Here is a 23656-nt window from a genome sequence, read left to right as displayed (position 1 = left end):
ATGTGGATATGATAGAGCCCAGTAGGCTCAGGAATCTGTACACCAGTTGATTGACAGTTGAGAGACGGGACCAAAGAGCCAAAGCTCAACCCCCGCAAGCACAAATAGGTGAGTACAAATAGGTGAATACACACACACACACACACACACACACACACACACACACACACACACACACACACACACACACACACACACACACACACACACACACACACACACACATACACAGTCTCCACTGTAAGGTACTGCGTGTGACCAATGAGGCGGAGGCTCGTAGAACCCTCAAAATACGACGTACTGACAAACGTCGACATAGCTCTCAAGAACATGGATTAAGGCCCTTCCCATCGCTACACACATTCTTCAGGAGCCCCACAGTCTTGAGTACCCTGCCCCGGCATCTATCCCCACCTTAAAGAAACACAATACAACTATACAAATTCCAATAAAATGCAACATGGCTGCGTCCCGAGTTGAGGGAAGAACACTTTAGGCATGAAGGAACAGGGCAGACATGACGACTGGAGAACGAGCGAACATAAATGGAAACTAGAAACAAAAGCGGGACATCAGAAGGAATTTTTAAAGTTTAAAAGTCATAAATATATTCAAGGGACTAAATGAGAAAGCAGTGAAGCTCCATACATATAAAATGTTGATACGATACGAAAAACGAGTTAAACAAAATCACATCATTCATTAACGGATGAAAATGCCAGATGAATGGCAATTTTTCTTTTAATTATCAGGGGAAAGCGCCAAGCCATTACGACTTTATTGCACTTGGGAGGGATCAGGATAAGGATTTGGGATGGGACGGAGGGAAGGAATGGTGCTCCAACCGCTTTGACGCCGACCTGCATGAAGCGAGAGTCACTCTACCGTCCAGTCAAAGTGGTCGGGTAGATGACTGGCAAGACTAGAGTGAACATGTTCGAACTGCAAGCACATTGTGGCGAGTACCACTGGCCTTTATTTATGAGGACGGGCTAAGTCCATTCCATGCACCCGCCAAACCCCCCGTTTAGAATGAAAAACGGTTTACACACGACTCAACTGATTTCGTCCGAACACTTCCGGAACAATTGCTACACTGACGACTGTTGTTCAAGCCACAACCTTATAAATGCTTCACCCACATACTACAAATACAAATATTCGCCAACAGAACCTAAACACCTAACCTAACCTATGCCTATATATGCACAATATGCTAATATATAATAATATTAAGTTATATTTGAGAACATTTCTATTTTGAATGACTCAATCTATGAATGCGTCTTTGAGGTCGACCGCTGGATGGAATGGACCTGGTCTGGGAACGGGTTACAGCTACATGAGAACTGTATTCCGTGATCAGCTAACATCTTTATTAAAATGTTATATTTACTAACAAAAAATAACAGTCGAGAGAATGTGTCACACGTTTATGCCACGAGACTTTATTGTGGCGCTCAGAATTAATAGTAAACAATTACATCCAACCAATTACGACCACGCCAGGTCTTTATGGCGTGGTGCTGCTCCGTCCCCACCGTCTCCCCCTTCGTGGAGGGGAAGGGGGTGCTGGGGGTCGTGTGTGTGGGGGGGGGGTGCTAAGGAGGGGTCGTGTGTGTGTGGGGGGGGGGGAGGGGAGCTGGAGGGTCATGTGTGTGTGTGTGTGTGTGGGGTGCTAAGGAGGGGGGGGGGCGTGTGTATGGGGGGTGGGGGGGTCTGCAGGGTCATCATGTGAGGGGGTGCTGGAGTAGGGGGGGACGGGGTCATCTCCGTCACCACCCGGGCAGTAGTGACCTGCCCCGCCCCTCCCATAACGTACACACACACGGGTCAACACTTCACCTTGACAGAATCTCCAATATACCTGACGACTGAAACACGAAATCATCTTGCATTAATCTTAAAAGACGCGACCGACTTTCATATGAATTCCGGCAACACTGGTGACAAGTTGGGGGCCCCATTCCAACACTGGCGACAAGTTGGGGGCCCCATTCCAACACTGGTGACAAGTTGGGGGCCCCATTCCAACACTGGCGACAAGTTGGGGGCCCCATTCCAACACTGGTGACAAGTTGGGGGCCCCATTCCAACACTGGCGACAAGTTGGGGACCCATTCCAACACCGGTGACAAGTTTGGGGCCCCATTCCAACACCGGTGACAAGTTTGGGGCCCCATTCTAACACTGGTGACAAGTGAGAAGAGGGCCATTGTAACTTTATTACCAAACACCTGCAACACAGGGGCGCCAATAGACACCAGCCTAATAAACACCTAACAACTAACTAAGGGGTGCCTAAACCATCCTAACAAGCACCCAACACCTGCAAACAGGCCGCCCTAACGAGTACCCAAAATCTGAAACAAAAAACAGACTCAAAGCAGACAAACAAAGTACTCTAATTCAAAAGTACTTCAGACATTAACAATGGAATGTAAAAGTCTGGTAACCGTTATCCTCCATTCAAACAAACCCGACTTATCCAAGTCGAACACATGAGTCGAACACATGACCCAAACACGTCCCAGTTGGTCCGGGATAAACCCGTGACATTGACTTCGACGACAAAAACAGACAACCTACACTTAATCAGACTCAACATTGAAGAAGCTACGCGTGACTGGGTCATACTCCACTTGGCATAATTATACGGCATACCAACACACACAGTCGGTGGGGAACTGTACTCGCCTAGTTGTATTCACTTGGTTGTGCTTGCGAGGGTTGAGCTTTGGCTCATTGGTCCCGCCTCTCAACTGTCAATCAACTGGTGTACAGATTCCTGAGCCTACTGGGCTCTGTCATATCTATATTTGAAACTGTGTATGGAGTCAGCCTCCACCATATCACTGCCTAATGCATTCCATTTGTTAACTACTCTGACACTGAAAAAATCTTACTAACGTCTCTGTGGCTAATTTGGGTACTCAGTTTCCACCTGTGTTCCCTTGTTAGTGTTCCACCCGTGCTAAACAGTTCGTCTTTGTCTACCCTGTCAATTCTCATGAGAAATTTGTAGGCGGTAATTGTGACGGGCCTCGGCGCCATCTACAATCCAGGTGCCGAACTATAACAGTTGACCCTCCTATTAATCTTAGTTTCCCATTTTCTAGTCTGCTGTGCTGGAAGGTGACGAACAACCGGGGACAGGCAACACGAGTCAGTGAAGCCGGGACAGTGGAAGAGTACTTTGGTCGACCTGAAGGTGCTAGCCAGTTGGGCTAGTTTAGTGCTGTGGACTTCGCTGGTTGAACGTACTGGCGAGTGCGCTAAGGAGGGGGAGCGTTTGAAGACTTCTCCATAACTGCAGCTAGTGGTGCGTTAAAGACCTCGTCAGAGGCACAGTGTCCTTTCATCTTTGAAGCTAGTTAACGTGAGGGTTAGTGACCCCGCTCTGGATGACCTCTCATAGAAATTGGTATATATTAATGGTAATGGGTAATACGAGCCGGTAATTTTAAGTGGTTTTTTATTACTTACACTAAACTATGTTTCCACCAAAGTTAGTCTTCTGAACTTGAGTAGGATCGTACAATTTAAAAAAAAAAAGTTGTGAAGGGTTCGTAACAGTAATCATGTCTCCCCTTTACTCTTCTGTCTTCGAGGGACGTGAGGTTTAGCTCCCGTAGCCTTTCCTCATAGCTCATACCACTGTTCCGGGACGAATCTGGTGGCATACCACTGAATCTTCTCTAACTTTACCTCGTGTTTAACTAGGTATGGACTCCAGGCTGGAGCTGCATACTCAAAGATTGGTCTGATATAAGTGGTATACAAGGTATACGAAATCGTTCAGGACAAGTTTCTAAAGGCAGTTCTTACGCTGGCCCGTCTAGCATATGCGGCTGATGACATCCTTTAATGTTTGCTTCTGGGGACAGGTTCGGTGTGATATCAACCCTCAAACCTTTCTATTAGACTCTAGAAGGATTTCGCCTCCCAGATGGTACCTTGTGCTTAGCCTCCTGCTACCTTCGCCTAATTTCATTAATTTAAACTTGCCTAAGTTGCCATTTTCTAGACCATTCCACCAGTTTGTTCAGGTCGTCCTGTAGTCTATCTTATGTCTTTATTCTTCTCATAATTTTTGCATCAGCAAACATTTAGAGGAACGAATCTAGACCTCTGGAACATCATTTACACGTATCAAACAAGATGGGTTAAAGTACTGAGCCCTGTATGACTCGGCTAGTGACATCTCGCCAATCTGATGTCTCCCTCCTCGCAGTTTATCGCTGTTTCCTGTTGCTTAGATACTCCCTTATCCACTAGAGTACACTTTACTCCTGCCTGTTTCTCTAACTTTGGTAACGGCCTTTTATGGGGATACTGTCCAGCTTTCTGATGGTCCAAGAAAATGCAGTCTGCCCACCCTTCTTTCTTGCCTAATCTTTGTCGCCTGGTCATAAAAATCTATTAAGCCTATGAGGCACGATTTACCATCCCTAAACCCATGCTGGTGGGTGTTAGAAAACTTTCTTTCCAGATGCTCTATGAGCCTTTTCCTCAAGATCTTCTCCATCACCTTGCGTGGTATACAAGTTGGAGGAAACTGGCCTGTAGTTCAGTGCCTCTTGCCTGTCACCCTTTTTGTATATTGGGACTACATTAGCCCCCTCTTCCAGCTTACCGGTAGGTCTCCAGTGACCTGTTATACACCATAGTGTGGCGCAATTAGTGCCTCTGCACCATCTTCAGTATCCACGATGAGTCTGTCAGGCCCAACAGCCTTTATCACATTCAGCTGCAACAGATTCTTTTTAACCTCATCACTGCATGGTGAGCTCAGATTCCTGTGAAGGGGAAGGGGGGGGGGGGTTGGAGGTGGTGGGGAAGATAACGGGCCAAGGAGGGGAGGAAGGGGTTGCAAGCCTACCTTGTAATTAGCCTTCTAGCAGTTGCTTCTGCTTAGCTTACTTCTGTTGCACGGGAGTATCGATCCTGGCGGGTATTTTGGGAAAGCAGTTATTAAACCCCACAACGTTCAGCTCCTCGCCAAGTCAAGTTTGTCTAAATAACGAGGGAATGGTTCCACAGTTTATCGTGAAGGTGCGTTACTTCAGACGTTGTTGTTAAAGATTTGCTACCAGGAACCAAAAGTTCCAAGTAGCTTAGGCTATGGTGAGCCCGTATTGCCTTACTTCAGTCACTTATCCAGCCAGCCTCCTAAAATGAAAAGTAACCATTTTTCAGTAGTTACTTGTAAGTAATTCCTTGGTGGATAGTATTAATGTGACGTGGTGGACCAGAAAGTAGACTTTTGTAAAAAAAAATTTTTTTTTAAAACTGCAACAAATGACATAAACTCATCTTCTAACAATCCTTGGCCTAATACATGCTACCTTAGGCCTTATATTGTACACTGATGGACTGCAAGAGAATATTTAAACGAATAAACAAACGAACAAATATTTAAAGTTGGTTTTCAGTTATATTATTTCTACTATAAAACAGTGCAAAAAGTAGTTTACTGATGGTCCATCAGTACAAATAGTAACTATTTGGACGAAAGTACGAATAAGTACTATCGTTTCAAGAGGCTGCGTTGCTATTCTATATAGTTTTAAAGCCTTACCTTTTTTTCTTTAATGTTTCTGTCCAAATGTTAGAATCGTTTACGTACTTCAAGAATTAAATAAAAAAATAAACATTAACCGATTTATTTCCAAAAGTGTTATCCAGTTCCCAAGTCTATTAGGAAGAATAATTATCAATTGATCATGCTATGAATAAAAATGTTCTCCAGGTAGTTTGTGTGACAACAATTGAAACGTGTACAACCCCTGATCTGAGTCCACCTGGTCTCTGGCTAAGTTAGTTAAAGCGGTGATCATCCCCCAAAGAGGCCGTCATCAATTTTAACCTACTGTGTATTAAGCATTGTGTTCTCATATATTTATTAATATTATATATTTAAGTTCAATATAAACATAGGCATAAGTTAGGAAAGGTGTGTAGGTTCTGTTGCAGATGAATTGTATGTGGGTGACGCACTTGCAGCAGCAACCCGTCCTCGACTCTAAGTCCATTACATCCAGCGGTCGACCCCACAGACGCATTCATCAATTTTAACTTGCTGTTCATTTCAAAACAGAAATTTTCTCAAATTAATATTATAATATTAGCATATTGTGCATATATAGGTTAGTTTAGGTGTTTAGGTTCTGTTGGCGATTATTTGTATTTGTAGTACGTGGGTGAAGCATTTACAGCGTTGTGGTTCGAACAAAAGTCGTCAGTGAAGCACTTGTTCCGGAAATGTTCGAACGTCATCAGTTGAATCGCATGTAAACAGTTTTTCATTCATTAATATTATGGAATGAACCAAATCCATTCCATGAATGGAATGGTCTGAGGACGGGTTACTTGTAGAGTTGAGATCTGAACAGAGACAGTCAGCGAAGCACTATGAATGCCATCAGTCGGGTCGTGTGTAAACTGCTTTTCATTCACAGAGGGGTGGGGGGTGGGTGGGTCTGGTTGCTGGATTAAGGAGCATTTGACCTTTTTATTAAGGACGGGCAGCAGCGTGTACAGGGTGTAAACATCTAACCTTTACCAAGCTTCCAAACATTACACTGAATGTAGGCCCTTCAGACTCGCCTGTATGATACACCTGGAGCTTGAGGGCATCCCAGTAATACTCATAGTTTGAGTGCTGGGTAACCGACCACATACTCATGTAGAGCGACCGTCTCCCTTCGTGCGGGTCGGCGTCCAATCCCCGACCGTCCAAGTGAGCGCCGGACGGTCAGTGGTGGAAAGGGTACCATTCCTTTCCTCCCGTCCCATCCCAAATCCTTACCCCGACCTCTTCCATGTGCTATATAGTGGTAATTGCTTGGCGCTTTCCCATTATAGTTTCCTTTCTTCCTTCCCTGTATGACAACCATCCTATGAGGTGGAGATCATCACAGAGTTTGGCTCTTTATACACATTATGTAACACTTCACATAGTTCAGAGTACCAGCATAAGTGCTGATGTATTCATGTTAATAATAACGAATAGTAGTTTGTATTTACAACCGAGGACACCGCGCCATTGTCCGTTCAGGCCATAATGAGAGAAATGTGTCTAGAAGCCCGAGGATTGGGAAGCGAGGTACCAAGAACAAAAGGTGTAGGAGAGGCAGATACAGTTTGAGGACGAGACGTCTTTCTGGAGAGGGACGAGGCGCTGCAACCCTCCCGCGGGTTGCGACTTCCCCCAGGAAGCGTTTGTGGTGAGGCTAAACACAAGGTACCATCTGGGAGGCGAAATCCTTCTAGAGTCTAAAAAAGAAAAGTTTGAGGGTTGATATCACACCGAACCTGTCCCCAGAAGCCCACATCAAATGGATGTCATCAGCCGCATATGCTAGACGGGACAAAGTTTCAGTTAAGTACAATTTTTTTGTTTACCTGAATATGTTAAAATATATAATGTACCCTGGAGCTTGTGCAGCTACGCTAGACTACATGAAGAGTAACATTGGTTGCAGGTAATCATAGAGGTATGTATGGCAAACTTTGAGTACATTATGACAACACCAAGGATACGATGGTGGCGTCAAGCAATTGCAACGCTCCGGGATTCCCTTATGTCGTCTGGTCTGAAGGGTCTAATGACTGGACATTCAATAAAGTAATTAGGGCATGACCCAGTTCCAGCTCACAGAGCCGTATCGACTGTGCCGCTGGCAGCCAGTTGGGACCGTTGTCGGGCAGGGTCCGAGTCACTTGTTACAATACCAGATTGTCTTCGGAGTCTGCTGATGCATATAGTTATGGTATAGTATGGCGTCGCCTCCGTCGATAGCCTGGCGCCCGTGAATATTGATATCCTCCATAGCCAAGGGTGAGCTGCGTCCGTCCGTTCACCCATCCGGCTACTACCGATATCCAACGGTGCATAATCCGACAGCCTGCACGATGTGTACATCAACAATGCTCTCTCACGATGCTGGGTAAATATAACCAAGCATGTGCAACATCAAGACTTCATCAAGGCCGCCTGCACTGCAACACCGACAAATGACATCCGGAAATCCTGATGCGAACCGCTCCCAGCAACAGCCTTTCAGATCAAATTATCGGAAGAAAAGTCTGGCCCCAGGCTAGGCATGGGGGGAGGGAGAGCATAATAACTCTCGAAACTGCCTACAGGTAAAGTGAACATGGGTACTTACCTCGTCGGTGGCGTCGAGGGAGAGTGTGTCCCAGGGCTCTGCGTCCCTCCGGCCCACGCGTCGCGGCACCACCACCTCCTCCGTCACCACACCCTCGTCGCTGCTGGCGTCCATCTCTCGCTGGACGCGTAAACACAAGACATTAGTTACATCTGAGCCCCGCTCCTGTGTGGCAGGTAAGTCCACTACGGGCTCGCCATAGCCCGTGCTACTTGGAACTTGTTCCGAGTAGCTGAATCAATAAAACATATAAGAAGTTACTTCTAATCCACAGCGACTACAATGGTTAGAAAAGCAGTTGAAGAATGGGACACACTAGTGAACACTGTGCATCTATCCACCAAAAACATAATGTTATTAAAACAAGACTAAAACCAGTGCGCTAAAACAGAAGCGGAAAAGAAACTGGGTAAAAGGAGGAAACCCCACCTCCATTTAAAACTTTGACCCCAAATATCACAGTAACAAGGTTATCGAGAATAACTGAACTCAATTAGGGGCTCTATATAGCCCGTGCTACATAGACATTTCGTTCCGAGTGGCTGAATCTAAAATAACAACGGTTACTTCTTGTAGGGGGAGGGAGGAGGTGACAGACACTCAACGAGAGGCTCGTTAGAATGCACATCTTGGGTTAATTTCAAACATGGAACAATTAGCAATATTAAAATTATATCGGTTTCTAATTATTTATTTACTGAAGTTAATAATAATGTCGGCTAAGTTTATATTTATGTATGTTGGATTATAAAATCCACATGTATTGGTTATTGCTAAAGAAAAATAACATTGACAGAAACACTGTCAAAATTGGTTCTAGAGCCGTATTGAGGAGGAAGACATGAAGGTTAAACTTTCCATCCTGCTGCCGCCATGTAGATGTCAACATGGCGTCACAAGTTGGCCCAGTGTGTGTCAACAAACCATTATGACGAGGCCTCAGTAAACCAACTGAGCGCAAGTGACCACTGAAGGTGAGAAAGTTACGCCACCCAAGAAGTGGCACGGGCATGAATAGCCCGTAAAAGTGACCATTCACACAGCCTCACAGTTTGTAGCCTTCGACTCTACTACACGACAGCTGGTGTGTATAGATGTGGCTGCGTGTATTTGGTTCAACTGATCTATGTTGACCAAACCACAAACTAAAAAGTGAAGGGACGACGACGTTTCGGTCCATCCTGTACCATTCTAAAGTCGATTGAGAATGGTCCAGGACGAACCGAAACGTCGTCGTCCCTTCACTTTCTAGTGTGTGGTCTGGTCAACATACTTCAGCCACGTTATTGTGACTCCTCGTCTTCAACTGATCTAACTACCACTTGTCTCGTCACGTTTTTTTTTTCCATTTATACAAATTTCTTTGAATTTGGTTGCGCTCATAAATCCCTCTAATCACCATGATTTCACATTTTGGAAAGGAGGAGAATGGTAGGAAGAACGATGGGATGATGGAGTAGGGAATGGAGGGGAGGACAAAGGGACGGGGGAGGGGGGGGGATGCTGGGAAGGACGAAGGGAGGGGGAGGAATGCTGGAAAGGACTGGGAGCCAGGGGGGAAAGGTTGCTGTGGCTCAGCAATGCACATGTTTTGCTGAGCCACAGCAACGCGTGACCTGGTACAGCTAGTTATAAATAAGATTTAAAGACTAAAACCAGTATGGTACTAGTAGAGCAGGAACCACAAGTATGGCAGCGTGCGCCACTCACCTGGCCGTTGGTGTGGAGGAGGTCTGGGTGCTCGCTGGGCTCACTCTGAGGCGAGGCTGTCTCCACCTGGCGGTCAACACCGTCCTCACCAGCCTGGCAACAAGTACAGCACCATATTCACTACACCATCACCCCAGGTGTGTTTATTAGCTGCAAAACTAATTCTAAAGTTCATATCCATGAATAAATGGAATATTTGTTCCATTACCCCTAAATCCATCCAAAACACATACACACACACCTCTTAAACACACAAAAAAGCTTAATTAAGTTCAGAGATTTGCCACTTAGGTCCCCGATATAGAGGGCTTGACCAACAAGGGCAGACACAATGTAGAAAGATCGAAGAAAAAAAAAATAGTTGACCTGATCACAACCTGCAAAATACCTAGATGTATACAGGAAAAGGTTGCTTGTAAACCCCATCACCCCCCTCCCCTCCCCTCCCCCCATACCCTGTCCGAGATCAGGGTAAGGAAGTGGAAGACCTCCTTCAGAGTGAGAGTAATGTGCAAGGCAATACAAGGAGTGGAAGAAGGTTTTATACGGTTCAAATGTCAATATAAGACCACTCGGCAGCCATCTGACTTATACAAAAATGATGACATTTATGGCCTATTATTTTCTACCTATTTTTTGCCCGTCTTTTTAAAGATACTGGAGATAAAGATACAGTATCTTTTTAAAGATACTGGAGTAACTATCAAAAAGGCAACTAGCCAGGAAGACTTGCACAGTGTCATGAGACTTAGAATATTACTAAGATTACGAGACTAACCTAACTTAACCTTCGGTGACCTAACACACGATATCTGAGGCCTAATATAGTACATATGTGTGCTATACTAGGCCTAGGAATATTTAAGCATGTATTTAGCTTTATTTTTCCGACTCTTTATAAAGTGAATAGTACTAAGTTCTACTATCTAATTGTTTAGTACGTCAATCTATGTACTATGGTGCGCATAGTTACAAAAACTACTATCTAAACAGAAGAATGGATTGTATTATGATAGAGCTATCATATGGAACAAACCATAAAGGTAAACCATGTGCAAGAACAGTTTTACAACAGGTGGTAACAAAGATAAGGAAAGTGTAAACAGAGCACGGATGAGTACGAGAGATACAAGTACGTTGTTCCCTCAGTGTTCAACTAGTGAAGAAAGGCAATGTGGAAGAGGTGGTGGTGAAGGTGAACTCAAACCCATGCTTCTAAAGTTGATATTAAGTTCAATTAGAATATCGTCGAACCACAATCCACAGCCAGCCAGCCAGCCACGGAGGGGTCAAGCACACACTACAGCCAGCCACGGCGGGTCAACCACACACCACAGCCAGCCAGCCACGGAGGGGTCAACCACACACCACAGCCAGCCAGCCACGGAGGGGTCAACCACACACCACAGCCAGCCACGGAGGGGTCAACCACACACCACAGCCAGCCAGCCACAACGGGTCAACCACAGCCAGCCACAACGGGTCAACCACACACCACAGCCAGCCACAACGGGTCAACCACACACCACAGCCAGCCACAACGGGTCAACCACACACCACAGCCAGCCAGCCACACCGGGTCAACCAGACACCACAGCCAGCCAGCCACAACGGGTCAACCACAGCCAGCCACAACGGGTCAACCACACACCACAGCCAGCCACAACGGGTCAACCACACACCACAGCCAGCCACAACGGGTCAACCACACACCACAGCCAGCCACAACGGGTCAACCACACACCACAGCCAGCCAGCCACAACGGGTCAACCACACACCACAGCCAGCCACGGCGGGTCAACCACACACCACAGCCAGCCACGGCGGGTCAACCACACACCACACTTGGCTATGATACAGCCAAGCTATATAATCAAAACTCGCCCAAATTCCGCCACCTCGCAACACGTGTAATACATCACATTATGCAAAAATTATGCGAGAGTTGCTTACACTTGCGAGGCTCCCCGTAACGTCCACATCAGTGCTGGCCTCTGGAACACAAACCTGCCTCCTCTGGGGTCTCGTCCAGAGACCCCACTCTCTGGTCTCTGGACGAGACCCCAGAGTAGGGGTCCTAAGAGACGTCCCCTCGTTTCATATTACGGAACAACAATTTACAACTGCAGGCACGACTCCAAGCCAAAAACCATCCATACGAACCTGTTGAGTGTGTGTTGGCTACAATTACCAGCAACTGTCTTGTCCTTCAAGAGAGACGACCGAGGAGACAGACCAACCCGAGTAGCAGCTGTGGTGACACGACGACCTCTAAAGCGTGACGACAAGACGACCTCTAAGGCGCTACTGCTTCACCTACTAGTAATACCTTCAACCCCCCCGACATGGCAACTCGCCCCGCCCGCGAAGTCGTTGCCACAGGCAGGTGGAGAACGATGCTGACCCGTCCCTCTGTCACTTGGACGGCAAAACATTCTCCCTGCCCGTCCATATAATCAAATCGTCCATTGCTCGTTAATTCAGCCACGAAACCACTTGTTTATGAATGAAAAGCACATTATTCGCGACTCGCATAAATGATTATGTTCGAACAGTTCTTGAACAATGTATATACCTCGCGCTCTTCTTCTGTTCGAGTCGAACTCTAAATGATTCACTCACGTTCTGTAAATACATAATTGCCAACGGAAAGAAGCAGAATACTTGAACCAAACGTGTCCTTTGCTTTACCTCATACAATTATACTATACACTAATATTGCGAGTAGTAAGCTTGCGCGCGCGTGTGTGTGCGGGGGGGGGGGGGGGGAAGAGTTGTATGGTGACAGCCCGTGGATGGTCACCATACAACTACCAGCTTCAGCGCTTGCAATGATGCAAATATCTAAAACAAGGGGGCTGTAATGGTACTTGAACATATAACCTGAACGATGAGCATCCTTGCACGAGAGGTGACGTGCGTGTCAGTGTTACACGTGGCACGTGAGGTGACGTGCTCGACAGGAATTCCCGTGGCATGTCTAAAATCCTAGTAACAAATGATTTTTATTACCATTACAGTCCACTTATGGGTGTAGTTCACTCTTATTCCTCAAAGAATGCAAGTTATAATAATTACGAGTCTTGCACAGGGTCACTAAACCTACTTTGATCCTGCGAATAAGAGACTTTACGAACAAGTCTCTTATTAGCGTCAACAAATATTACAGGGGTCTTGAGGGAGAGCGGCGTGTGGCAACCCGGCCGGCGCGGGGCGGAGGCCAATCGATCAAAAAGGGCGCGGCGTCTGCTGTCTATGGGAGCGTTTTCCCACTTGTGGAATATATTTATGCCATCACGAGCAGGATACTGCGACAGCTAAAACGTACATTTATAAACTTATAAATTATATGTATATACAATGTAGTCAAATATTCTACCAGAAGAAGTTGTCACGCATCTTTCAATTTGGCAATTTTGGCGCGAAATTCAAAAATTGTATGAATAGCACTGAGGAACTTTTAGTATTTGGTATGATGTATTGTGCGAGCGAGACTGTCTTGGAGGGAAGCGTTATACATGGTAATGGTGACGCCTCTCCACCTTGAGTGCAAGGGACACACTCGCCTGGTGTCCTCTCCACCATGAGTGCAGAGGGGGACACTCACCTGAACACAAGGGGTAAAGGTATTGACACAGAACATGTCAGCCACGTATCCTGAAGGCGCTGTAGGAAGGAGTGAAGGGCGGGTCCTTGGTGGTGTGTGTGCTGCTGGCGCATGTCGGAGCCCACTCCCCCCCTGCTGGCCAGCACGGTGGGGGTGGGCTCCGGGTGTGGGGTGGTGGTGGGTGGTGGTGTGCTTGGATGTGATGCTAGTGGTGGTGGTGGTAGGTACTTGTATGCTGCTTGGACTGGGTAATTGGTTATGTGGTGGTGGTAGTAGAAATGTAGTTGGATAGTGAATTGGACCGGGGATGGTGGCAGGTGGTGGCGGCAAGTGGTGGTGGCAGGTGGTGGTGCTCCACGCAAGTGTGGTGTGGGGTGGGAGGTGGCCGAGTGGTCGGTATGAAAACTTGGTACTTATTTCCCCTTCCCTTCCCCGCTGAATCTCTTAAGCATCCTCATCCCATACAACTTGTATTACGATGCCCCCCAAGTGACACTAGATTTTTACAAAAATTCAAACCTGGAGCTTGAAAATTTTAAGTGACGATGGTGTATCTGAATACAAATAATTCTGCTACTATATATAAAACTTTCCTGCTGCTACTAAGACCAATACAAGCGCTACACCTCTTGCTACTGATGTAGATATTTACTACTGCTGCTGTTGCCACTAAGACTAGATTTACTATGTTCATCCATATCTATAAGAGAGGATGGCTGTCTATCCCTGGTTGGAGGCTGGACCGTTCCGGTTAGGCTCTCACAACTTCCCAGGTGAATTGTGAGTGTGTGGAGCGTGTTATAGCAGCCCATCCTCCGAATAGACAGTACGTTTTAATAGTAAATGTACTAAGTACAATCCTGACTATCGGCATAGTACATAAATACACATAATCGCCAGCATCGCACCAAAATATTGTGAATATTAGAGTTTACCTGAAAAGCTGTATAGAAAACCACGACCTAACCTAACCTAACCTAACCTTGGGAGTGTAGGAGGACATGCATGTAAGTAGCATTTATTGCTTCTTAATTACAATTACTACTTAACCTACAGCTATAGTGATATTATAATTTTATAAAACTAATAAAACAAAACTAAAGTCTTTCAATAATCAATAATTATTTCAATAATAGTCTTATAAAGTAACTCAGGATATTTTCAAATCTCGAATAAAATCTCTATTGTTTAATAAAACTGAAAAATCAATTCTTTATATTTAAAACTTCTGTATATAGAATTAAACACGAAAACTTCAACCTAAAAATTTCGAGTATATTAACACAAAATAAGGAGAATATATTGGGAGGTAAATGTAACGGCACAATTAAGTGTATTAATGTATTATACAGACAGGAATGTACTTATTACATTTAGTACTAAAACGTACTGTCTATTCGGAGGACGGGTTGTTATAGAGGGCAGGTGGGGACGAACCCACATGCCTCTCAATCAATACAATTGTGCGATAAAAAGAAAGGTCTCCTATGAAGCCTGAAATATGGGGTTGATTGCTCATGGAGCCTTTTCCAGCCGAATTCTCGGCTATTATCGATAACGTCGATTCAACGTTGAAAACGGGAAAAGACAAATGGACAGAGCATGAGAGAACGGGAGGGGGGAGAGAGGTTGTTGTTTAAGAATCGTTACTTGGAACAAAAAGTTCCAAGTAGCACGGGCTATGGTGAGCCCGCACTGGGAGAGAGGGTGACTTAGGTTCACAGGGGAGATTTGGAGGGACAATGAGAGGGACAGCGGACCTCGGGCACCACCAGGTACCCTCTGTAGTCAGATACTTGGGGGCTAGCATCACCCAGCTTTGCAGGGAAAATGGTCTGAGGTATGGAACGAACATAGGATGCTGGGGGGGGGGGTCCTAATAAGATGGGGGACGGACAAATAATAATCACCTCCCCCCCCCCTCCCAGGTCGGCGTTCAAACCCCGATCGTCCAAGTGGTTGGGCACCATTCCTTTCCCCCCGTCCCATCCCAAATCCTTATCCTGACCCCATCCAAGTGCTATATAGTCGTAATGGCTTGGCGTCCTCTCCTGATAGTTCCCCTTCCCCCGACGTAGTTGGTAAAAGGTGGCTGGCCGAGTCCCTAGATTTCTTTACATTTCTTGACAAGAATAAAGAGTGGGACCAGAGAAAGAGTAAAAGAGAGAGAGAGAGAAAGTAAGATGGAGGGGGAGAGAGAGAGAGAGACCCGGGTGAAGCCGGGTACCCCTCTAGTGTGTACACATATCTACACAATAGAATGTCTGCTAAGGTTGGAGTCCAGATGTTTGGGGCTACCCTAATTAAAATTTTCCTGGTGACGTACGTGTGTATGTGGGGGGGGGGGGCTGCCACATGTGGGTCAGGGTCGCCCCCTCTACCGTCAGGGTCGCCCCCTCTACTGTCAGGGTCGCCCCCTCTACTGTCAGGGTCGCCCCCTCTACTGTCAGGGTCGCCCCCTCTACTGTCAGGGTCGCCCCCTCTACTGTCAGGGTCGCCCCCTCTACCCTCCTTTCTTTAAAGGAGATCAGCCCCAAGACTCCTTTTTATGAAATGAAATCATATTTCCACCAAAATGGTCGGTGGAAATGAAATGTTCAGCGCCAACTCCATAGATTAATATACGTTTCATAAAACACAACGCCAATGATGACACTAAAAAAAAAAAAACATTTTCTGATGACAGATTTGAATATTGGGGGGTTCCCAACAGTTAAATGGCGCAACCTTTTGGTACCGATTCGGGTATTCCATCTTTAATTTGCACATGACAAAAAATTCCAAGGTCATGACATTCAAGCACAAGAATCAGTACAAAAGTCATAAAGTTCAAACACAAGAACAATAAGGTCAGGAAGACCCTATATAACTAAGGTTCTATACTCTAAATTCTCAGAGGAATTGACAGGGTAGATGAAGATAAACTGTTTAACACGGGTGGTACAAGAACTAGGGGACACAGGTGGAAACTGAGTACCCAAATGAGCCACAGGGACGTTAGAAAGATCTTTTTCAGTGTCAGAGTAGTTAACAGGTGAAATGCATTAGGCAGTGATGTGGTGGAGGCTGACTCCATACACTGTTACACTCTTACGTATTCTTATACTTAGTTATAACCTATATAACTAAGGTTATATAGGTTATAACTTAGGTTATAACTAAGGTTATACTACCTCATGCCGTAAATGTGCATGGGAATACTCTCGTATACTCACTACAACAGTCTATGTTTTCTCAATGTTGGGAATGTGAACGCGTTAAGCTGTGGCAGGAGGGTGTTAGTACGTGTTAAGCTGGAGTCAAGCTGTGACTGAGCTAGTTAAAGACTTATGAACTACCACCATTTTCCATGTGCTAACCATCGTGTGAAACAGTCTACCAGTACAGGATTCCATCCCCGAGCCATATTGTCCAACGGACTACCACTGAAAATGTGTTTAGGTTAAACATTATGTTTAACAAACATTCTCCTTTCTCTAGGATAAGCATAGTTTTTTTTCTACCACAAACGTGGCCACACATTTACAATGCTAACCAGCATATATACATTTTCTTCTGTCCTCCATGGACAGGGTTAGAGATGTGTTAAACATATAGTTCAAGGGTTTATTGAACAATATGACAAGCATAGTGAGTAGGCTGCTGATCTATTGAATGGCCTACTTTATACACATTTGTGCAAGAGTGTACTCACCTAATTGTGCTCACCTAATTGTGCTTGCGGGGATTGAGCTCTGGCTCTTTGGTCCCGCCTCTCAACTGTCAATCAACTGATGTACAGATTCCTAAGCCTACTGGGCTCTATCATATCTACATTTGAAACTGTGTATGGAGTCTGCCTCCACCACATCACTGCCTAATGCATTCCGTCTGTTAACTACTCTGACACTGAAAAAGTTCTTTCTAACGTCCCTGTGGCTTATTTGGGTACTCAGTTTCCACCTGTGTCCCCCTTGTTCTTGTACCACCCGTGTTAAACAGTTTATCTTTAACTACCCTGTCAATTCCTCTGAGAATTTTGTAGGTAGTGATCATGTTTTCCCTTACTCTTCTGTCTTCTAGTGTCGTGAGGTGCATTTCTCGCAGCCTTTCTTCGTAACTCATGCCTCTTTGTTCTGGGACTAGTCTAGTGGCATATCTCTGAACTATTTCAAGCTTCGCCTTGTGCTTGACCAGCATGGAGTGTGTGTGTGATGTTGTGTGTTTGTTCAACGTGTTTGTGCGTGGCGGCATGTGTGTGTGTGGATATGATTCCGTCATGACTGCAGTTTCCTGCATTGCCAACCCAAGTGACAACTGAACCGTAGGAAGGTTAGCCAAGCTCCTTACCAAGGCCGTAACCCTAACGTTAGGAGTCCACCCCCCCCTGGCAGGCTTTCAAACATTCACAACAATACCAATCAACCTGACCATCTATCTTATTTTGTCAGAAAACAAAGATTACGTTGGGAAATGTTGAATAGGGAGAGAGAAGGTGAGTGTATTGATTGACTGCATCACCTGCGACTGCAGTAAGCCTAGTGCCCTCCTCACGCTTGCTCTCTCTCTCTCTCTCTCTCTCTCTTTCCCCCGTTTGTGTTAATTTGGGTGTGTGGAGGGGGGAGTGTGAGGGAGGCTGGGGAGGGAGAGGGAGAGGAGGGAGAGGGAGAGAGAGAGAGAGGGAGAGAGAGAGAGGGAGAGAGGGAGAGGGAGAGAGGGAGAGGGAGAGAGAGGGGAAGGCTGGTGTGTGTGTGGTGGTGGGGAGTAAAGCTTAATAAACCCTTCGTTTTTATATAATTTTCTGGCGATCGTGTCAGTAATAGTCACTTAACCCCCCCCCCCCCCGCCACCCCCACCTTCAGAATTCTAATCTTTGTTCCGAGATGTTCTAAAGCTATTTATTTTTCTGGTACAAAGGCGTGTCACGGAGTCTCTCCAAGTTTAGTGGAGTCTCCCCTCCCAATCTATAGAAAGCACTTGGAAGTAGGCATCTTGTTCCCATTTTCCTTCTTTCTTACAACGTTGTCGGTTCAAATTTTCTTAAAACTTTCTATACTGATTTAATATATATTAAAGCGTCAGTACACGTCTCGGCACAAGCTCTTGGGCTCCGCCATTTAGCTTTCACCTTTGTTGTTATAACTTCCGACCTCCAATAACAACAGCAGCAGCAGTTCCCTGCGCCACTAATATCTGCTTTCAAATTCCACGAGAGCTCTTCTCCGTCTGTTGCTGCCCATACTGAGCACTGTGACCTTGCCAAGTTCTACGCCTCAGTCAGGTGTGTGTGTGTGTGTGTGTGTGCGTGTGTGTGTGTGTGTGTGTGTGTGTGTGTGTGTGTGTGTGTGTGTGTGTGTGTGTGTGTGTGTGTGTGTGTGTGTGTGTACGTGTGTGTATGTATGTGTATTGTGTGTAATCACACTCACCTATTCACCTATTTGTGCTTGCGGGGGTTGAGCTCTGGCTCTTTGGTCCCGCCTCTCAACCGTCAATCAACTGGTGTACAGGTTCCTGAGCTTATCGGACTCTATTCTATCTACACTTGAAACTGTGTATGGAGTCAGCCTCCACCACATCACTTCCTAATGCATTCCATTTGTCAACCACTCTGACACTAAAAAAGTTCTTTCTAATATCTCTATGGCTCATTTGGGCGCTCAGTTTCCACCTGTGTCCCCTTGTGCGTGTGCCCCTTGTGTTAAATAGACTGTCTTTATCTACCCTATCAATTCCCTTGAGAATCTTGAATGTGGTGATCATGCCCCCCTAACTCTTCTGTCTTCCAGCGAAGTGAGGTTTAATTCCCGTAGTCTCTCCTCGTAGCTCATACCTCTCAGCTCGGGTACTAGTCTGGTGGCAAACCTTTGAACCTTTTCCAGTTTGGTCTTATCCTTGACTAGATATGGACTCCATGCTGGGGTTGCATACTCCAGGATTGGGTGACATATGTGGTATACAAAGTTCTGAATGATTCCTTACACAAGTTCCTAAATGCCGTTCTTATGTTGGCCAGCCTGGCATATGCCGCTGATGTTATCCTCTTGATATGGGCTGCAGGAGACAGGTCTGGCGTGATATCAACCCCCAAGTCTTTTTCTCTCTCTGACTCTTGAAGTATTTCATCTCCCAGATGGTACCTTGTATCTGGCCTCCTGCTCCCTACACGTATCTTCATTACATTACATTTGCTTGGGTTAAACTCTAACAACCATTTGTTTGACCATTCCTTCAGCTTGTCTAGGTCTTCTTGAAGCCTCAAGCAGGCCTCCTCTGTCTTAATCCTTCTCATAATTTTGGCATCGTCCGCAAACATTGAGAGAAATGAATCTATACCCTCCGGGAGATCATTTACATATATCAGAAACAAGATAAGACCAAGTACAGAGCCCTGTGGGACTCCATTGATGACTTGGAGTCATCTGAGGTCTCACCCCTCCCCGTAACTCTCTGCTTCCTATTGATTAGGTACTCCCTTATCCACTGGAGCACCTTACCAGCTACACCTACGTGTGTATGTGTGTACTTACCTAATTGTACTTACCTAATTGTGCTTGCGGGGGTTGAGCTCTGGCTCTTTGGTCCCGCCTCTCAACCGTCAATCAACTGGTGTACAGATTCCTGAGCCTATTGGGCTCTATCATATCTACATTTGAAACTGTGAATGGAGTCAGCCTCCACCACATCACTTCCTAATGCATTCCATTTGCTAACTACTCTGACACTGAAAAAGTTCTTTCTAACGTCTCTGTGGCTCATTTGGGTACTCAGCTTCCACCTGTGTCCCCTTGTTCGCGTCCCACCAGTGTTGAAAAGTTCGTCCTTGTTTACCCGGTCGATTCCCCTGAGGATTTTGTAGGTTGTGATCATGTCCCCCCTTACTCTTCTGTCTTCCAGTGTCGTGAGGTGCATTTCCCGCAGCCTTTCCTCATAACTCATGCCTCTTAGTTCTGGGACTAGTCTAGTAGCATACCTTTGGACTTTTTCCAGCTTCGTCTTGTGCTTGACAAGGTACGGGCTCCATGCTGGGGCCGCATACTCCAGGATTGGTCTTACATATGTGGTGTACAAGATTCTGAATGATTCCTTACACAGGTTCCTGAACGCCGTTCTGATGTTAGCCAGCCTCGCATATGCCGCAGACGTTATTCTCTTTATGTGGGCTTCAGGAGACAGGTTTGGTGTGATATCAACTCCTAGATCTTTCTCTCTGTCTGTTTCATTAAGTACTTCATCTCCTATTCTGTATCCTGTGCCTGGCCTCCTGTTTCCACTGCCTAGTTTCATTACTTTGCATTTACTCGGGTTGAACTTCAACAGCCATTTGTTGGACCATTCACTCAGTCTATCCAGGTCATCTTGTAGCCTCCTACTATCATCCTCTGTTTCAATCCTCCTCATAATTTTTGCATCGTCGGCAAACATTGAGAGGAACGAATCTATACCCTCTGGGAGATCATTTACATATACCAGAAACAGTATAGGTCCAAGGACTGACCCCTGCGGGACTCCACTTGTGACGTCTCGCCAATCTGAGACCTCACCCCTCACACAGACTCGTTGTCTCCTGTTGCTTAGGTATTCCTCTATCCACCGGAGTACCTTCCCTCTCACTCCAGCCTGCATCTCCAACTTTCGCACTAGCCTCTTGTGTGGCACTGTATCAAAGGCTTTCTGACAATCCAAAAATATGCAGTCTGCCCACCCTTCTCTTTCTTGCCTTATTTTTGTTGCCTGGTCGTAGAATTCAAGTAACCCTGTGAGGCAGGACCTGCCATCCCTGAACCCATGTTGATGCTGTGTTACAAAGTTCCTTCGCTCCAGATGCTCCACTAGTTTTTTTCGCACAATCTTCTCCATCAGCTTGCATGGTATGCAGGTTAGGGACACTGGCCTGTAGTTCAGTGCCTCCTGTCTATCCCCTTTCTTGTATATCGGGACTACGTTAGCTGCTTTCCAAGTATCTGGCAGTTCCCCTGTTGCCAGTGATTTGTTATACACTATGGAGAGTGGTAGGCTCAGTTCTCTTGCTCCTTCCTTTAGAACCCAAGGGGAGATTCCATCTGGGCCTATAGCCTTCGTCACGTCCAACTCTAGTAAACACTTCCTTACTTCCCCACTGGTAATCTCAAACTCTTCCAGTGGTTCCTGGTTAGCTATTCCCTCACTTACCTCTGGAATTTCTCCTTGTTCTAAGGTGAAGACCTCCTGGAATTTCTTATTCAATTCCTCACACACTTCCTTGTCATTTGTAGTGAATCCTTCCGCCCCTATCCTTAATCTCATAACCTGTTCCTTTACTGTTGTTTTTCTCCTAATGTGGCTATGCAACAATTTAGGCTGAGTCTTTGCCTTGCTTGCGATGTCATTTTCGTATTGTCTTTCTGCCTCTCTTCTCATCCTGACATATTCATTCCTGGCATTCTGGTATCTTTCTCTGCTCTCCAGTGTCCTGTTATTCCTATAGTTTCTCCATGCCCTTTTACTTTGCTGCTTAGCTAGCCTACATCTTTGATTAAACCATGGGTTTCTCATCTTCATTTCTCTGTTTTCCTTTTGGACTGGGACAAACTTGTTTGCTGCGTCCTTGCACTTCTGCGTGATGTAATCCATCATATCTTGGGCCGTCTTTCCCCTGAGCTCTGTTTCCCATGCTATATCTGTTAGGAATTTTCTTATCCCCTCATAGTTTCCCTTTCGGTATGCTAACCTTTTGGTTTCGGTATCCCTCCTCGAGTTCAATAACCCTTCTTCAATCAAGTACTCAAACACCAGTACACTGTGGTCGCTCATTCCTACTGGGTCCTCAAAACCGATTTCTCTTATGTCGGAGTCGTTCAGAGTGAAGACTAGGTCGAGTCTCGCTGGTTCATCATTGCCTCTCATCCTTGTGGGTTCTCCGACATGCTGCGTTAAAAAGTTGCTTGTCACCACCTCCAATAGTTTGGCTCTCCACGTATCCTCCTCTCCACGTATCTCCACGTATGTGTGTGTGTGCGCGCGTGCGTGCGTGCGTATACGAGTTAAAGGGCGTATATGTGTACTTTCCCACCACCACTCAACACCCCGTACACACACAACCATACCTATTATTCCTTATTATAACACGACCATGTATATCATGAAGCATACATGACTAGCTCGCCAACCAACAACAACAACATACAACCAGGGAAGGCGCAATACATCAGTACCAAAGGCAATAATACACAACAACCTCAACACGCTATAAATTCCCTTCATCAAACACCCCCGGGCCACTCCACCTTTACCTTGAAGAAAGTAACCCTATATATATACGCTCTCCAGTCAATACCGCTATGTAAACCGCCTTCTTAAGACACCTAAGGACGTGGGACTAGGGACATCTCGCTCCTGTACTCGCTGTAATTATCCAACACGTCCTGGGAGAGTACTTAAATGACCGTAGACTTACCTAAGGGAGCGGAGAGGGAAGTGCTCTATAGGGCGGGCGGCGGGGGAGTGGTCCTGGCCCCACGCTGGGGGTGGGCGGGGCAGGGGGCGGGGCCTCAAGTACAGTTGCTCAATGCCATATATCTTCCGACTGATTTGTGTCACACTTATTATCTCACTGACAAGAGTCATATCTTGGCCAAGAATGACAAGGTGTCTTGTCAACGATATATCTTTTGTTTGAATTTTGTTTTGCGTGTACCAGAACGCGAGCGCATCGTTGAATTTTTTTTAATTAATTTGTTGGTGGTGTATTCTACCGTGTTGAAAAACAAATTTCACACACTTTCGACGGTTTTTCATATCGATTAATTTTGTATACATCCTTAACTGTTCTTAAAACGCAGAGTTTTTGATAAAATTTATTACTAACACTATAGCATTTTCTTCACTGTATCTTAAAAAAAATAAGCATATATTATATATAACATTTGACACCGGTATGTTAAGAAGCTATAAACTTTAATGAGCGTAAGTCATTGTTCCCCACAACCCGACGAGGATGCCGGCAGCCTCCAGTGTCAGCTCACTGTCGCAGCCTAGCGATAAGGAGACCAAGTTTATTAACGCTAATGTCATTTTTACCAGATTAACAAACAGTCAAATCCAATTAACTAGACCACAGACATTAAAATAATAAATTACGACATTTTCACAGTCACTTGATATTTTCATTACATACGATTATTATTATTATTAGTGTATTGAGAGGAC

The 23656-nt window shown here is 45.6% G+C and overlaps 1 protein-coding gene across 5 annotated transcripts in view; it reads right to left on the bottom strand.

The window, feature by feature from the left end:
* CRMP (Collapsin Response Mediator Protein) overlaps positions 1-23656 on the bottom strand; it is a 155552-nt gene that overhangs the window by 111639 nt on the left and 20257 nt on the right. For 3 of the 5 annotated variants that reach the window (XM_045741666.2, XM_069338619.1, XM_045741667.2), the window contains exons 4-5: positions 9885-9977; positions 8175-8294 (exon numbers count right to left, since the gene is read on the bottom strand). In XM_045741666.2, the coding sequence (XP_045597622.2) occupies positions 8175-8294; positions 9885-9977 (213 nt within the window). Of the gene's footprint in view, positions 1-8174; positions 8295-9884; positions 9978-13492; positions 13550-22904; positions 22967-23656 lie in introns of those variants that run through there. The other 2 variants (XM_069338622.1, XM_069338620.1) reach the window with 2 other exon arrangements.

This window comes from Procambarus clarkii, chromosome 40 (assembly GCF_040958095.1).
Source record: "Procambarus clarkii isolate CNS0578487 chromosome 40, FALCON_Pclarkii_2.0, whole genome shotgun sequence".
NCBI classification, from domain to species: Eukaryota; Metazoa; Arthropoda; class Malacostraca; order Decapoda; family Cambaridae; genus Procambarus; species Procambarus clarkii.
This window is presented reverse-complemented; position numbering and strand designations above follow the sequence as displayed.